The sequence below is a fragment of the Halichoeres trimaculatus genome, unplaced genomic scaffold (genome assembly GCF_033239565.1).
Source record: "Halichoeres trimaculatus isolate MK-OKI-2021-1 unplaced genomic scaffold, fHalTri1.1 fHalTri1_scaffold_16, whole genome shotgun sequence".
Lineage (NCBI taxonomy): Eukaryota > Metazoa > Chordata > Actinopteri > Labriformes > Labridae > Halichoeres > Halichoeres trimaculatus.
In genome coordinates this window covers 26,288,747-26,306,835 of record NW_027437194.1, presented here as the reverse complement: position 1 = coordinate 26,306,835, position 18,089 = coordinate 26,288,747, and the positions used below count along the sequence as shown (strand labels likewise).

Below are 18,089 nucleotides of genomic sequence, written 5' to 3'. Positions count from 1 at the left end.
CAACCTCGATGAGATCTAGAGATCTAATCCCTGGCAAGACATGAACGGTTTTTAGTGCGAATTTGCTGTTCTGTCTGCTTTTATATATATACTATGAATAATTTTGTACATGCATCATGCATCCGAGAACCTCAGGTACATAAAGACCTGTTCTATTCAATTCTATTCTAGATGAGACCTTAAATTCAAACTTGAGCAGTAACAAATTACAGCGGGTGTTTATCAAACCAGATTAAGCATTGAAGCATTTCAAGCTTTACAACTTTAGAGTTAAGATGTTTTATTATTTCCACCTGTGCATGAATTCACAGTTGGAAAAAAGTCAGGGTAAATTTTCCTCAGCACATGAAACTGATGATCTTATACTGGTGATAGAGAACCGCAATCCTCTGTAAACAACACTATCAGTGTTTTGACAGGCTGAATTTTAACACCTCACTCATGTCTTCAGATGAAAGAAAAAAGTCACAGAATTGAAACTCAGGCAGCATTTAGTATAAATACTAGATTCTTTATTTAAATATTGTACATATTTTAAAACATATTTACAGAAATTAGACCTGTATTGTTACACAGTAGACACAGGTGTATCTTTCATACACACAAACATCGCTTGCTGTAAAGAGGACAATCATACCATACAGACCGCAGAAGCACCTTTAAGAACGGCTTTACAGAAGTGAGACGGGCAGACTTCGTTTACATCAAGTGTTGAACAGCACGACTGAGATGACACAAGCTTGCAATGACAGGAAAGGCCTCGGTTACAGGTCTAGCTATTTGTTAAGGCTGAAACTGTGCTCACCCTCATCCTCGAAGTTCACAGCACCATTATCTATCTCACCACTGCTTCTTTCTGCATGTGGGATCCATCTCTCTGACAAACATAGGGCTGTCTTTGAAGTAAATACAAGTTCAGAACCTTTAAAACCGTTTTACAGACAGGAACACAACAAACATTGCTTATGATGCCAGAGCTTGCAGAAATCATGCAGAATGAATAGCGCGTATGTAAGGACAGCATTTTTATAGCATTGTTTCCACTAGTGAGGAGAAAATCATGTTTTAACAGCAGGGCTCACATTGCAATCACATGTTTAAATATGGCTTTCCTTCTTTGGTTTCACAAACCTGTCTTGTACTTTGTTGCAACCAGTCACATAGAACTTAAATATGATACAACTTCTGTCTGATGAAACAACCGTAAGCATAGAAAATATACTTTAGTGTCCTTCTGAACATTTTCACCCACACTTCTGGCCACCGAACAAGACTCAGAGCACAAAGAATTGACAGTATTGCTGTTTGATGTTGGTAACAACAAAGGGTAATCTCACACACACACATAGAAAATGTGTCTTTGGTGCACCGACTTTCGACTGTGAAGACGTTGTCCCAACCACTTAGGAGAGCCGTTAGAGGAGAAGGACGGATTCACAAGCAGAACAGTGTTATTGTCTTTGATTAATGTGATGTGATGTGATGCAGCACACGAGTTACAATCATGGTGACTGTGTTGAGTACAGACATCTGCACGAGAAGCAGCAAACAAATGTAGAGGAAAATGAGGAACTGTGAAAAATAAAACACGCATTCATACACACACACACACACGACTCTTAAGATAGCAGGATTTTTTTTTGTCATTCATCACAGACGATTCTAACTTTTAAAACTAAATAAAAAAATACATCTTTTCTCTTATATTCATGCCTGACCTATCATTGCAGTTGTAAGCATTCCCAGATGCTAGCTTCAGCTTTTGTGAAATAACAAATATTAACATTAAATACACCACACATTCACATATGTAGTCCACATGCACACCCAACCCTCCTCCCACACACACACACGCACACACACGCTGCAGCGATCAATCTCATAACATTATCTTCTTGTTCTGTTCAGCGAGTGGAAGAGTGGGATAGATAAAGCTCACTCCAAGATCAACATCTATACAAGAAAAATATATTTATGAATGCATGTGTACATCTTCCACAAGTGTAACCAAATATCTGTTTGCTTCAGCAACCAAAGCAAAGACAACAGAAAGGCTGGAACGTAGCCCTAAAGACATGAATATTTACAACTTATCAGGATGTGCGCACCAACAGATCCCCCAGCAGAGTGACGACAAGCGGACCGACTTTCACGTGTGCTGTCAGCTACGACGAGTGTGTTTCCCTTTACAGGTTATTTCAATCTGATTATTTACTTGTTAGTAAACGTCTATCACTCACATTCCCAAACCCAACTCTTGTTTTTTCTGTTATGACACCCCTCCACACCCATCATCAGCTTCCTCAGTCCATCTACAAGCTCTGATCAAACACAAATTACAACAAGGAACAGATTGGAACAGCAGAGACTGATTGCCGAGTTCAAAATCACCACTCGCTGAAGGATCCACACCATGGCTTACTCCTCTTATTATTTCACTTTTTATCTTTAAACAGGAGGGTTTGAAAGCTCCCAGTCAAACCAAACCATCCCATCACCGTACAAGTGTTGATGCAACGCAACGCCCGTCCTGTTCGCCTCCTCCTGCATCATGATCAACATGGAAAAAAAAAAAGTCCTAGCTGCCTGCTTCTCCTCAGCCGTAGGAGCACTGAAGCAAAACAGAGGAAGAAAACAAAAGATGCACACGGCTGGCCGTCGGCCCCGCAGCGAGGGGGCGTGTGCACCATGTTGACGGGCCTCCCCCTGTCAGCCACAGGATGCAGTGCGTGTTTTTAGGGAGGGCTGCAAGGTGACAGACTCGGGCAGATGGGAAGGAAGGAACAGCTCCAGAGACGCACACACACATACACTCTTACACACACATTTGTTTTAGTCTGTGTATTCGGCCACGATAGACAGCAGCACCGTGATGTCGTCTGGCTTTCCTCCTGCAGACACAAGACGAAAGATTGAGGGGTGTAGGTGAGAAATCTGCAGTTTGATACAGGAAATCATAGAAAATAAAAAGAATCATTTAATTTCATTAAAAAAAAAAAAAAAAAAGGTCTGTAAAACTTTCGTGATTGTCACCAACACTTTAGTCTTACTTTAATGTTATACTTCCTTTAAGCAGACTGTTTGCTACAATTTGGTGTTAGTTCCAGGTTTGTACGATAATTTGTTTCCTGACAGTGTTGAAAATTATGATGACCCAGCACATATTTCATATTCAGGATCTTAGTATCCAGAACATTGCCAGGATCTGGATCATACTTTTACATCTGTCAGAAATTATGGTGATCTTGTCTTGTATTGTTTTGCAAAGTAATCTGACCATTTATCATAGAGTTATATACACATATGGTGAAAACAGCCCTATTTCACAATGATAAAGAATCCTTTAAAAAAGTCCTGGATCCAGACGGTGATCCAGATTACCTCCAAAATTCAATCACTTCTTCCTTATCCCATTTGGAACATTTCCTGAAAATTTTATCAAGATCCATTTCTTATATTGTACACAGATTAACAGACTCTCCCAAAAACATAACCTCCTTGGCGGAGGTAATAATTTAGTATTCGAGTATTCTACTGAAAAATCCCATCGACTAATCGGATAAAATACATTTTTGTTTAGTTAAAGAGCAGTTATTTTTCAAATGAAATTTTTTCTCTTTAAGAAATAGAATTTTCTGATACAGCATGTCAATAAGAACACTTGCTTTGGTAGCTCCAAAATTTGTAAACACACTTTGATACATTTTTTGTGCCTTGTACATCTCATCAAATGTTGTGGACCCAAATGGCACCCGTTTCTAGAATGACCCATGAGTCTCCAAACTCCAGAAAAGAAGCTAGATTTGTTGCTAGTTGCTATTTTGTATAAGAGGCAGCTTGAAGGGTTTGAAAACTCTCTTAATATGGCCTCAGCTCTATTTGAAATATCACTCTTTGATCTTTTTTAAAATTAAACGATTCCTCGAGGCGGAGAAAATTACTTGAGTAATTCTTGTAATCGAGTACCTCGAATCATTCGAGGAATCGTTTCAGCTCTAAAAATGTGTTGTCAATCCTCTTAGAAAGGTACAGGTTAGATGTGCTTAGAGCAGTCACTGCAGTGTCTGACCTGCTGTATACATACCTCGTACATTCAGGCCATTGTCACAGGCAAACTGTGCAAAAGGGGACATATAGTTGGGGTCATAAGCCAGGTCGTGAGCTTGTTTCGCAATACTCTGTGCAGTTTGCAGGATGCTGTCATAGTTAGTAGTCTAAAGGAGAAAAAAACAACAAACACATTAGAAATGAGAAGTATATTTTCTGTTTGTGTGAGTTGATACAGTTTGTTGGAAAGTATGATGTAACGAATACTCAGAGGTGCCACCTTGAGTTTCTTCAGCTCCTGCAGGATCATGTAGTCCGGCATGTTGTCAAAGAGGCCGTCGGTCGCTGTGAGGATGATGTCACCGAGCTGCACGTCGAAAGACGAGCTGTCTGCTGCTTCGGGGCTGGAGGGGAACAGGAGGTCATGTCAGGATCAGTCACACTTAAACAGGAGCACGCAGCGCCTGAGCTGCCGTCAACAGTTTCCATTATGGAATTAAGCTGGTCAGTGGTCACTCTGCCAAGTCTTGAGGGTGGACGCAGTGTGGGCGTTTAATCTGACAGCTGACCAGGAAGCAGCCCGCCCTCTGTGTCCTTGTCAGATTCACAGAGGGCTTCTTGTTTTTTTGGCACCAAACCAAAGATTCAACTTTATTTCCTGGAAGCCTCTAAACTTATCTCCTCAGATTTCTTTTTAATCTAAAGGTAGAATCACAGCGACGTAAAGGTTTCCTTAAGGGAACATTTGGGGGTTTGATAGCCAAGAGTTAAGCTTTGCTTCACACCAGACTGGATTACGTTCAGAAACAGGATTTCTAAACGGCTCTGAATGGATTATTAAAAGGTTTATCTTGTTAATCAGGCTTCCATTGTCACAATCACATTGTGACACCTACGTCTCTCAAGCCTGTCTGCACGCTCACGCATTGTGTCCTGTCAGCGGTATACTACTTCAAAGAGAGGCAATCTCACACATGAAGGATACTTATTGTGTGCAGGTCCGAGGATAAACTACAGTTTGTAAAAGTTATATTGAAAACATTTTCTTTTTACTGCTGACTTGAAAAATAGCAAAATACTTCAAAGAAACCCTGTTGAGTCTACGTGACTGAAGTCACAGTTCACTGTGGATGAAACAAAGATGCAGGAAGAGGTGAGATTAAATGATGCTTTAAAATTTGTAAAGTATCATGTATTCTTTTGTATGAAAGTGCTTATGTGGAACAATAAACTGTTAATCATGTAGAAAAATATCACACTCATTCTGTCAAATGAAGCCAGTTTTTTGAATATTAACACGTTTGTGAGTTTGGAGTGTCTGCCTTTAAAATCACTGAAAAATAAAGGAGAAGCTGATCTATAAAGAGAGTATAAGAGGATCTGCTATGTGGGTGAGAGGAGAAAAGATGATCAGGTAAAGGCGGACATGCGGAGGCGTAGCCAAGCTTGGCTCGGGGTGTGACACCAAAGCACTTCTCGTTTATTCTGCAAACACTGGCGGAAAGTTTGCAGCCAACAAAGAGGATCAGGAATAATCTAGCAAATCCAGTTTCAATCTGGACCTTTATGGAATGAATGGAGAAATAAAACTGTTTTTAACCACTTCCTTTAAAAAAATCCATGTCCTAATGAACTTAATTCTGTTGTTTACCTGAACTGTAAGTGAGTACTCATCCCTGAGTTACTGACCTGTCACTGAGCACCACCCCCTCAGCTCCTGGGGGAGCGATGGACAGCTGGAAGGGTGTGTTAAAATAGTGCTGCTGCTCGTCTGACCGATGAACCACCTCTCCTCCCCGAACCACAAGGAAGCCGGAGTCCCCGAGGTTGCAGGTGTGTAGCCTGTGACTTCGTCGATCCAGGACCACGATACAGGCTGTGCTGCTCCCTGAGGAGAAAGAGAAGAGATTACAGACATAATTAGATAATTTCTGCAAAAATGTAAACAAGACATAGAGGAAACAGAAGAAAGAGTTTATACTTCTTTAAAAAAAAGTCAGATGAGTTCCTCATTTGGAGTTTTGGCAGTTTGTGGAAACTGTAGGAAATGTGATATTCCTTCAGCTTGCGGTGAATTCTCTTGTCTGCCCCCTCCCTTCAGCAGGGGTTGGAGAAATAGTAGATCTTGTTGCTAATGAACTTGTTTGTTTTTGTGAGTCATGGAAAGGCATCAAGATCAGTTTTGGTCTGTTGTGTAACCAAAAAACTGCTCCCTTGGGCTTAACATGTGCTTTTGCGGTCCAAAAAAGTACATTTCGGTGTCTGAAACTGTGTTTATACCAGGTGCTCTTTTTTTACCAGACAAAATACAGGAGGTGGGAATTATTTCTGGACTCTTTTGTAAATTGCACTTTTACAGATAGAATACATACATTAATAAAGCTTTCATATCAATCTAAAGGTGCTACCCCCTTTTTAGGTCCTTATCGCTTTAATCGTCAAAATGCTGCTTTTGTTGTATTTTTTTTTAACTTTTTTTCAGTATCATGGGCAGGATCGTATTTTCTTTATCTTTTATTGTTTTTTTAACAGATGTTTTCCTTTCCTTTATTTGGTGTTGTTTCTTATTCTTTAATATATTTCTCTATTTTTCCTCACATTTCTCTTACCTCTCTTTTATTTCTTTTTACTGAAGGTCGCCAAGACCAAGCGGAGGCTAAGAGTGGACCGCGCTTTTGCTGTTGCAGCCCCAAAACTTTGGAACGGGCTGCCTCAAAATATTATACAGGCCCCGTCTCTGCCTGTTTTTAAATCCCTTCTTCAGACCCACCTTTCTCCCTGGCCTTTGATGCACAGTAGCTGGCGATTGTATTATTATAATTATTCATTTTTATTTTTTTTTGATTGTTTTTTTCTGCATTTTTTATTCATTTTAATTTGTTTTATATCTTTTATTTTGTTCCTTGTCTTTAAAAATTCATTTTACGTATGTTTTATGTCTATTCTTTTATCTCGTATTTTATTTATTCTCCTTTACAGCACTTTGTTTCATCTATAGTTGTTTTTTAAAGTGCTTAACAAATAAAGTTGGATTGGATTGGATTTACTGTTTTTTTTCTTAATTATGTAAAGCGCATTGTAACATTGTTTTTAAAAAGTGCAATAAAAAAAGTTTACTTTTATTATTCTTGCATACAGAGAAGTAGGATTCCAATTTGATGCATATTTACTCCCTGAAAAGAGGATGAAAGTCCAACCTGCTGGACAGTTCTCCCGTGCTTTAGACTGTTCAGATGCAGCCGTCCATTTTAAAACATGTCTCCTCCCTGACTCACTAACCTACCTGTGAATGCTGCTCAACAAGTACATCAATCAATGTGTGCACCTTCCACAGTGTTTGAAGGATAGCATTATGCAACTTGGTAAAGGCGTTGAAAAAGAAAAACAAGAGAAAACAAACACAAAGGTCACGGCTCGTACTTATCACAGATCCCCAGTGGCTGGTAGCTTTTGGTGTCAACAGTCCGAGCAACCTTCAGCAGTGAGGGTCAAACACAGGCCTTGTCAAAGCTTTCCAAAATGAAAGTAGGCCACTGGACTGACATTGTGACACGAGGGAGGGAGGAGGCTAACATTTAGAGTCAGCACTGGCTGCATGTCAGGGATGCCGCGGTCCAGGAGATATGCGACCTTGGTCACATGAGGGACATGTGCACACTTTTTTTAAACTGGTCGTACTTGCCGGCAGTGTTGGCTAAAGATGGCTTCTTGACCTTTCTCAAGCCCAAGTGAGGTTGAAATGCTCGCCTAGTGTGTTTGGTCTCACAAGGTCACCAAGTCTGAACTTCTGAGTGTCATAACAAAACGCAGCCTGATTCAGTTAGTTAGTTGGTTACCTCACCGGTATTACATCACTAAGCAGGATGACGGTCAAAGCCAGGATCAATGGCAACCAAACAGCCCACACACAAAGATTCAGAAGCTGAAGTTCAGATGAAGTTAGTTTTGGGGACAAAAAAGGGACCATCACTGTTTAACTGAATTTCCCTCCAACTGTCAAAAACCTTGATAGGTTAATCTCATTTAAAGAGTATGTTTCCTATTTTTTGGTTAGCTTTTTTTTTCCTGCTCATTTGTATCAACGTCCAATATCTATTTTTTATTTTACAGCAGGATTTACGTATAAATCGAAGTAGCATGAGCCTCTGGCTGCTCGGTGGGTTTGTACAGTATGCAGTTTTCTCTCATACACTTTGTGGATTCATCTGAAGAGCGAACAATAGCATACCCGAGTAATGTTCCACCATCTTTTCACGCTCTTTCCTTCCATGTTTGGCCAAAAACAACAAAGTTATCCTGTACTCCAAATGACGTTATGCATAGCAACGAGTTGTGCATCTCGCTTTGCAAAGTCCTTCCTTACAGTCTGACTCATTCTGCAGCGATGTTATTTATTTCTCAGAGTTTGGCCGTTCACGCTGGAAACATGACTCACTCCACCACCGACTGTAAGTGTGGCAGAATATTTCCTCAGCAGTGTTTTTACTCTGTGTGTACTCACCTAGCAGGGGGACTTTGTTCTGCAGAAGCTCGTAGTAGCCAGAGGTCAGGATGCCCACTGGGTTACTGGGAGTGAAACGTCCCTCTTTAACAAGCCGCTCACAGGTTTTCATTAAGGTGGCCGAGAACTGGGACGGGTCGACGCCGTAGTCTCGCCAACCACCAACACCATCTGCAACACCTGATGGGGAAAAAATGAGAGAGATCCAATTTTTTAAGAGTTTTCTGGAGCTTCCAAAACGAATGTTATCACATCATACATGGTGTATGACACAGGTATCACGCACACTGAAGTTGTTCTGCCCTTTTAACTTATCCACTTCCTGTTTAACCCAACAGTAATAAAAATATATTAATAAAATGATGCTCAGGAAGTCAGTCAGCATTTCTTCTGAGACCGTTTTACTGTTTTGTTTTTTCCAGTAACCATGTTCATGTCTTCTGGCTCTAGCTTTGCAGATTTGATGTCTTATCTTTATTACCTCGAATAAATATTTAACATATTATCCTCTCATGACACAAATGATAAAGGTGTAAGCAGCTAAACTACTGATAACAGAAATAAAAAATGAAACAGCATCTAATGTTTGACCTGTGTGGATACAAAGCACCAGCAGTGGGAAGGCTGAGTTAACATGTCATGTAACTGAGTTACTACCATAAAAACATTGAGCAGTTGTGTTGATTGAAAGATTGATTAGATGGATGAAGAGAAATGGGGGAAACAAAAGTTGACTGAATAAGGTTGTCGATATATGAATAGCCAGGATGGTAAGTGATGACCTTATGGTATTTGGGATAATTTGATAATAAGTCAAAGAGCTATCCAGAAAGCCAACAGTACCCAAATGCATCACAGCATCCTTCATCATCCAATTTACAAACAGAAAAACACAGCCAGACCTAAAAAATAAAAAGCAGCGAAAATAACAACACAATATCTTTAAAACACACCATTAGAGTGTTTTACTGAAATACAGCTTTGAATCTCTTAAAAGTGCTGAGCAGAAAAATCTTCCTCGATAAGTGAGGAGAATCAGTCCTACAGACCAACTGCGCACATCCTGACTTCATGGTTAGCAAGCTGTAAAAAGAAGTCTTTAGTGTTTATCATCATTAATGTGTTAATGACTTGGTTATTAATTATAAATAATATAAATTGAAAGGATTATTTTTTTTATGAGCCTAAAGAAGAAAATATCAATGACGAGTAAGTAAATTATGTACTGTGAATTTCTGGAGTTTATTAGCTAGTTTCTTTTTCTGGTTTATTCATTATGCACTCTCTGTTATCTAATTTTAAAAGAAAGAAAGTCTTTAAAGGTATCAATGACCCAAATTACGGATGAGTGGAAACCTTTCAATGTTTAAACAATTGTTGTATGATAAAAAAAATTAAACGGCTCATGAACCCAAAATTTTGTTTCTAAAAAGTACTCTTCCAGCTGTTTTTACCTACACCTGGTTATAATGTGATATAACCAATAATGGTGGATGATGACCATCTGAAGCAGTTTGATTTTGCAATACAATTTAAAAAAAAAAATTAAGACAATAACATGATAGCATAGCAAAACAGGTGAATCACTGTGAGGGCATAACTGGAAAAATACAGATTGTGAGAGGAAGTACAACAAAAATACACAAAAAGTAGCTATGTGCAGATTTAGCTCAGTACAACTAGAATATACTGACTTAGATGATATCCATTGGTTTATGATATTAAAATAGCCTACGGCAGCTACGCAAGGTCATTAATTGATCTCTTCCTCTCTGTGTCTGCATTGGGGGCTGGGAACTATTCCATTTATTAGTGAACAGATAGCAGTGGCAGTGTAATTTTATTTTGCTTAAAATGCTCATTCCAACTCATGTTCTCCCTGTGTTGTTGAACTTGAAGTACAATATTTTTTTTATTATTACTGGTACAATTATCACTTCATGTCTTCCCATAACATGTACATTACCCCTTCACCATCTTGTTATAAATCTGCACATTTTGTACTTGTATATTGGTCTTTTAAATATTTCTTGATGTTAAATAGTTAATAGTATCATTTTTTCCCATATGGTACACTTGTATTGAATTATCTTGTAGCCTAGTAAAATGATTAGTCAACATTGTTATGTTTCACCTTTTGTTTCATTTTCTATTTGCATTACACGTAGATTTCAACTCCAAAATAAACTAATGCAAGAAATGTATCCTGTTAACCACATGAAATAATCTAAATCTGTTTCTTTAGGGGATTTTCTTTTTGATACAGCCTATTCTGGTCATCACTATTTCCTACATTCATGTTGTCATGTGTAACAACACGTGAAGCCTGTGAGGGTTTTGTCCCACCGATGTAGCTATTTTTCATTTTATATCGTTAGCATAAGGATTTATTAGCCTGAATCGCAGCAAAACTAAAATATCCAAAAGGTTTGTTATCGGCAGAGCTATTAGACAGTACAGGTAAATATGACTGAACCGTGCCGATCAAGCAGAGAAGAGGACAAAGCAATTACACTGAGCTAAGCTAGCAGGCTACTATTAGCAATATGGCTGCCTCCATACTCAACCATTCTGACCTTTGCAAGACATTGTAGGAATAAATCCTAGACTCTGGATTAGAGCGTTTTCCGGCTCTTTAGACTTTTTATTAATCTCATGTATATCTTCAGGTGTTACGTGTCAAAAATCCCCCATTAGAGCTGTGTATTCCTCAGGTGGAGATCATCTAGGTGAAAGGTCATTCGGCGTTTCACCTTAAATCTATGGGCACAGAACCGCAGCGTGGACGAAATATAACATGGTAGCAGCTGAATTTGAGACACACGTCGTCAGTAATCATTCCCCAGCTTTAAATAAATTAAGAGGAAACCAGTGAAGCCTGCAGGAGGAGTAAAGTTATGCCTCTGCAAGGAAGGGAGGGGTGGGGGCTGTTGTGTTTTCATCAGGGGTCCTTACACGTGCAGGCCAGCAAACTGAAGGTCACATCAGCACAGAGGGTGATAGATGTGTTTGTAAAGCCTGTCATGACTGTGGATTTAATGCACACAAGCTTACCCAAAACATCAGCCGCTCTGTGCCGCGCAATGAAGCAGGCATCGTCCCCGTAGCACATCCCTTTCTTCAAGATCCCCTTCCGAAAGTCTTTGCCAAAACCATAGCTGGCACTGATCAGGCTGTAGTCCCGACCGTCGGTCTGAGAGAGTCCGCCAAGGACAGCCCTGGCCACCAGTCTGCCATAAGACAGTACAGATAACATCCCCTAAGAAGGAGTTACCCCGTCTTGTTTAGAGCACACACGCCGTCCCCCTCTCTCCCTACCCGGCTCGGCCGCCTGCCTGTTAGCCTGCTTCTTCTCTTCAACACCCGGCTGTTTCTTTATCCGTCCATTCGTCCCCAGCTGTCACGCTTCCGTGGAAAAAAGACAGAATCTCGGCTCCAGCAGCTTATAATTTTCATAAAAAGCCACAGCTGTTCTCGCCGATCTGACCTGGTGTTTAGGACTCAAGTGAGCATTTCACGAGTGTCGTCCCTCCGCTCGGTTCTCTCCTTCCCGACATGTTTCCTCTGTATACCGCTGCGAGTACATACGGGTCTTTACAATCGTGACGCCATGGCATCAACCAATGGCAGAGCAGACCGCAGCCTCAAAGGGCCCGCAGTTCCCAGAGCTGTAGAAAAGGTTGGGTTTCTAATTTTTGGCTCTACTTTCAGGGAATCAGGCAGCTCCCAGACCTGCTGAGAGCCTGAAACGACTGAACTGCGCAGGATACAGGTGTGCATTTGGTTTATATCACTGGATCTGACGGTCGAGCATCAAAAGCAGACATTTAGAGTACAAACGGGCATGTAAATTTATTTTGGACTAATATTTTTTTGAGGATATTTGTTGGGACAAACAGCAGTCTTCCACAAACAGACAGCTACTTGTCAACAAGGTCAGAAATTTATTCTAAGATTATTCATCGTTGGTACCATGTAAAAACACCAATGATAAGCTGTAACCTACACTTTTTGTAATGAAAATCTAGATTTTCATCTATTTTGGACAAGTAAGCACACTCCAAATCTATTAGTGTTTGTCTAAATTGACGTCTGTTTGATGTTTTTGGGATTTGTCTGAAGGATGTTTTTGTTCAGCAGCACAATCAAAGAGGCCTAAATAATAAATTTTACAAATGAAACCACTTTTCATTTTTTGCAACGTTTTATATCCGTAAGTTTGAAATAGAAAACATTCTCTTTGGGCTTTAAAAAAAAAGAAACATAGCTTTATCTTAAACTTTATCATGAAGCGTTTTCAAAACCTGAAACCTAAAGATATACCCCAGGTTTAATATTCTTGTGCTCTGTAGTTCTATTTATTTTCCTTTTTTATTTACTCACTGTTACTTTTACTATTCCTTCATATCCTGTTTATGGCTACTTAGCTTCTTGCTTCGTTTATTATCATTATTATTATTATTATTATTATTATTATTATTATTATTATTATTATTATTATTATTATTATTATTATTATTATATACATCTTCATAATAAAACAAATGCATTCAAAGATTATATTTTTTACGTATCATTTAACCTTCACTTTATGCTAGTTGTTTTTATTGGTTGTATTTTATCTTATTTTTATTATTATTATCTTTATGTTTGCTTTAGCTTTTGCATTTTAGTTTCTGATATTTTAATGTTTTTCTTTACTTCCGGTGTTTTCTCATTGGATCTCACGGATGCACCTCCCAGGTCTTGTTTTTAATACGGCTTGCATTATGGGGTGGGTGTGGATGGGGATGGATCCATAATGGTTTATTAACTTCATTTATATTATTGTATGAAATATGGATACAAAAAAGGTCTGGTTGGTTAATTGAAAGTATTGGTCTTTATATAGATCTTAGCAAAGTGTTCCCGCCCCTGTACGCAGAAAACTCCTCGTTTCGTATAAAACGAGCGCATCCATTCAGCACAGACATTCAGCATCGACAGGGAGCCTGTATCCGAAACAGTGCAGGGAGAGAGGACGCACCATTACAGGCCGTTTATCGTCGAAACATCTAGATACAGACGTCAGATCGAGGTACGTAATAATAAAACGATGACAAATGATGCTGTTGTCAAAGTGTTGCTGGTAAACAGCGATGTGAAAACATCCAGACAGTTATTCGATCAGGGTGTGCTTTGACACGATGGTTACGCTTCTGTAGGAGCAAGTGCTAAGCCCAGATAATCTGTTAGAGATAAAAAAAAAAGACCGTCATTTGTACCGCGAAAAAAGTGATAGTAATTATAATCAATTAGGGAAATAACATTCGTTTTCATAATTTTGACCATATGATAATAAGAATAATCAGAGGATGTCAGATGGGATTGTACTCCGCGTACAATAGACATCAGGTGTTTTACAGAAATATCTATCCATGCTTCTCGTTCATTGTCATTGAAATATTGAATAATGTGAGACATTTACACCACAGCACATCTTTCTCACTTTGCTCTTAAATGGTAACACGATGCCACTTCATTTTCCGTCACTGACCAGGTTGGGTAAACAACAGAGCAAGCCATGTTTGTGTTCATTAGGCCTGACAGTGTTTGATCATCCTCTCTTCACATTTGTCTCTTCAGGGCCACGATGGGGAGGCTGTGTGAGTTCACACTTTTGGTCCTCCTGTTTATATTTCTGTTGAACACTGAGGCCAAGAAAGGCAGCAGCAGCAGTGGAAGCAAAAAATCCTCCTCATCATCGTCGTCATCATCTTCCAGCAACAGAGGTGGAACACACTCAAGACCATCCAGCTCTCAGCCGGGGAATTACCCGAGGCAGCCACAGAGTCCCAACCGAAACTCCAATCCTTACCCTGGTGGTGGAAGTTATCCAGGAGCTGGAAACACCAATTCAGGAGGATACCCAAGACAAAACCCACCAAGCTATCCAGGAGTAGGCAACAGCAATCCTGGAGGCTATCCTCGACAAAACCCAGCAAGTAACCCAGGAGGTTACCCAAACCAGAACCCAGGGAGAGCAAACCCTGGAGGTTATCCAAACCAGAACCCGGCCGGGGGATATCCAAACCAAAACCCTGCTGGAGGCTACCCAGCAGGCTATCCCAACCAAAATCCAGGAAGGGGGAATTATCCAGGTGGTGGAAGCTACCCAGGAGGGGGAAGTTATCCCAATCAGCAGCCGGGAAGAGCTGGAGGATATCCGAACCAAGGAGGATATCCAAACCAGGGAGGATACCCTAACCAAGGAGGATACCCCAATCAAGGTGGATTTCCTAACCGAGGAGGATACCCCAACCAAGGAGGGTATCCTAACCAAGGAGGATTTCCTAATCGAGGAGGTTATCCTAACCAAGGAGGGTACCCCAACCAAGGAGGATATCCTGCTGGAGGTTACCCAGCTGGTGGTAATGCGGGCAGATGGGGTCAGGGAGGTGGATATGGGGGTGGGTATGGAGGTGGGTATGGAGGTGGGTATGGTGGTGGGTATGGTGGTGGTGGTGGTTATCCCGGTGGTTACCCCAACTGGAACCCAAATAATAAGATTCTCAGCCCGCGCTATGGTGGAGGATATGGATACGGAGGTTATGGGATGGGAGGATCCCCTTTCTCTCAGTCAGTTCAAAGAATGGGATACCAGCCCAAGTCGTCTGGTTTTGCTAAAAAAGCCATATTAGCAGCAGGAGTTGGTGCCATGGCTGGAATGGCTGTCGGATACGGGCTTGGGCGCTTCCCTCGGCCACATTTCAGCTTCCGCAGCCCTGAAGAAGAGCAGTACTACAACAACTACATGTACCGCCGCTATGGCACCCAGTCCACAGACCAGAAGGACTACGGTCGTGATTATGAGTACAAGGTCCCGCCTCGGGCTGATTCGTACGACACCTTCATGGATAAGTGCATGAATGAGACTGTCCCTCGTAAAGATCAGGGCAGCACCACTAAAAGCCAGGGTGGCAGTGATGAAGATGACGACACCGTTAGCATCGAGGAAATTGGGTACCCAGCCCTAATTGAGCAAGTGAAAGCTCGACGTTGTGTTGAACGGTACATGGCTTACTCTGAGCAGTACCTACAGGAACGAAAAGCTGAACAACAATCCATGCCGCCTGGAAACAGCTCCCCTGGCTACGGGATGATGCAGCACTTCACCTCCCTCTGTGTGCTACTGTCCAGCATGCTCCTTCTCCAGTAAAAACAATAACCACAAATGGATCTGTACTTCCTGCATTATACCTGCACGCCCTCATAGTGCTTATGTTATACTACCCTAACTGTAAAATAATAGCTGTACACTTTCAAGCTCTTCTGGTGAGTGAATCATTTACTACTCTAGCAAACAGTAACATCAACGTGTATATAGTAACTAAATGAGTCGAATTTTAACTTTTCTAGGTCATCAGTTTTGTGATGTACGAGCGGCTCTCGGATCTTGTGTTTTTCTGTTTCATTTCTTTGAATTTGCACTTTTTGACTAATGTTATTGTGCACTTCCTGCTTAGAGATTCAGGTTGTTTTGTGTTGATTTTTTTAGACAATTTGCTATGACACTGCTGTCAAAAACTGGAATGTAAAATTTTGTGTTTTATGTAAAATAACATCCATGTTACGTTATCACTACAGACATTCCATCATCTTAGAGACACCAGAGAAAGTAGATTTATATGGGTTGATTCTCGGAAAATGCTGGATTGGATAATGATGAGGACATAATTGAGAGAGAAGTAAAAGCCAGGCGGACATGAGGAAGACGGTAATTGGATTCTCTCCACATTGTGGTTCTGAAGTAGTTTGCTCATTATTAGGATGAATCTATGGTGATGTTTGGCTGTTGGGATCATTTGATTCTCTCAGGATGAGCTGTGCAAACCACTAGTGTGGCCCTCCTTCACTTTTGCAGAGACGTTAAATTTATACAGGAACTCAGACATGATTAGAAATATTGAACTCCAGTCACCTGCAGACATTTTTTATAATAGGTCATAATTAAAGTTTTGCACCTGCATGACAACACGAGTAAACAAAAGCCATACTTCTCAGGTACATGATACTCACACTGCTCTGTTTTTAATGCCTATCTGGCTGTGTTAATGCTTTGCATGTATTGACAGTGAAGAGGAATCAGTGAGTACATGCTCTTTCATGTGCAGCAGATGTCATAAATAGCTATGGTCTCGTGTTGCTTCCTTGCCTGCAGCTCTCAAGAACAATCGTTACATTTATTTAACGTGTGTTGTGTGAAGATAGTTTGTTGGAAACTGGATTGGACTGAGGTTTAAAACAGAAAACATCACAATCTACTGAAGACTTAAATCCTGAGCTCTGACCAACATCTGTACCGTAACCTCAGTCATCATCTCACACAGTCTTAAAGAGTCACTGCTGTTACCAGAGGCACTGGCTTTGAAATGGAGGAAGTTAGAGAAGGCGTTGCCTCACTGCTGTAATGGTTTCAATATTCCAGCACATGGTGCCAACCCTGGAAATACTTGTTCATGTGGTCAGTGATTCTTGGTTTGATTCTCCAGGTTTGAGCTTGACAACACGTCTTAAGTTTCCTCCTTTCAGACATCATTTCTTTTAAGTCTTTAAATATCTGTTTGGTTTTCCTGACCCGGCTGCTTCCCTGGCTTTCACAGTGAGAACATTGTGTTTCCTTTTTCCTTCAAACTGGATTTAATTGTCCTTTCTCTCTCGGGATGCTGTGTCATTGTGTATAACGTGAGTGACATGTAGATTCATTTGTCATCTGCCTGTTGCCACATGTTTTATTTATCACTAGCTACAGAAAGCATCTCATGATTATGTCTTGAAAATGTTACAGAAGTTAATTTTTCAGGCTTAATTGGCTCTTTTATTTTCACAATCACTAATCATTAAGGTAAGATTGACATTGTTAGTGACGGATAGTTTATTTAGTTAAGTTCAGTGTGATACTGATTGAAAACAAATTATACAATAAAGTAAATCTGGTTTTACAGAGATGTCCTTACATCAGTTTCTCTTTTATAATCCTCCCAGTTTGTTCATCTCAGTGCTACACTGAAGACTCTTCCTCAATGTTTGTAATCGATTTAGAATCACATTGTAACATCTTCACGCTGTTTAGGCTGCAGGATATATTTTAAGTGCACTTACTCCCCCTGAAGATAAGATTTTCTGTCAGTGAGCTCATGTTTTGGTGGACTAACTGTGTGAACTTCCTAATCTTCCCTTGCAAGTGTTAACACCCTGAGTTTCTCATCAAATATACAGTTAATTGGTTCGTCATGGGTTGTTACATGTTCAATAAAATAATTAACAAAAGAGTGTTTTTTTCTCTGCTTGAATGAAGTCACACAAACATAATCACAGCCTCCTTTAACATAAGGGTCTGGTCAGAGGAACATCGATTAATGATTAGTAATAGATTAAAACGCTTGGCTCAAACAGGGCTGTTGTTGTTTGCTCATGATGAGGGGACTTTTTAGATGTTATTTTGTTTTCAAACTAAGAATCTGTGCTGTGTTCATGGAACATAAGAAAAACACTGAAAAAT

At 40.2% G+C, this 18,089-nt stretch overlaps 2 protein-coding genes across 2 annotated transcripts; one reads left to right on the top strand and one right to left on the bottom strand.

Moving 5' to 3' along the window:
• Nucleotides 1-490: 490 nt before the first annotated feature.
• LOC141805719 (protein phosphatase PTC7 homolog) lies at nucleotides 491-12,146 on the bottom strand. The gene is made up of 6 exons (XM_074690900.1): nucleotides 11,603-12,146; nucleotides 8,549-8,728; nucleotides 5,737-5,935; nucleotides 4,328-4,451; nucleotides 4,085-4,214; nucleotides 491-2,891 (listed from the first exon to the last, which is right to left on the bottom strand). Exons 1-6 carry the CDS (start codon nucleotides 11,802-11,804, stop codon nucleotides 2,833-2,835), a joined length of 894 nt encoding a protein of 297 aa, XP_074547001.1. The 5' UTR covers nucleotides 11,805-12,146; the 3' UTR covers nucleotides 491-2,832.
• Nucleotides 12,147-13,347: 1,201 nt separating this feature from the next.
• Nucleotides 13,348-17,857, top strand: LOC141805713 (uncharacterized). The gene is made up of 2 exons (XM_074690892.1): nucleotides 13,348-13,625; nucleotides 14,174-17,857. The coding sequence occupies exon 2, from the start codon at nucleotides 14,181-14,183 to the stop codon at nucleotides 15,744-15,746; it is 1,566 nt and encodes a 521-aa protein (XP_074546993.1). The 5' UTR covers nucleotides 13,348-13,625; nucleotides 14,174-14,180; the 3' UTR covers nucleotides 15,747-17,857.
• Nucleotides 17,858-18,089: the final 232 nt, after the last annotated feature.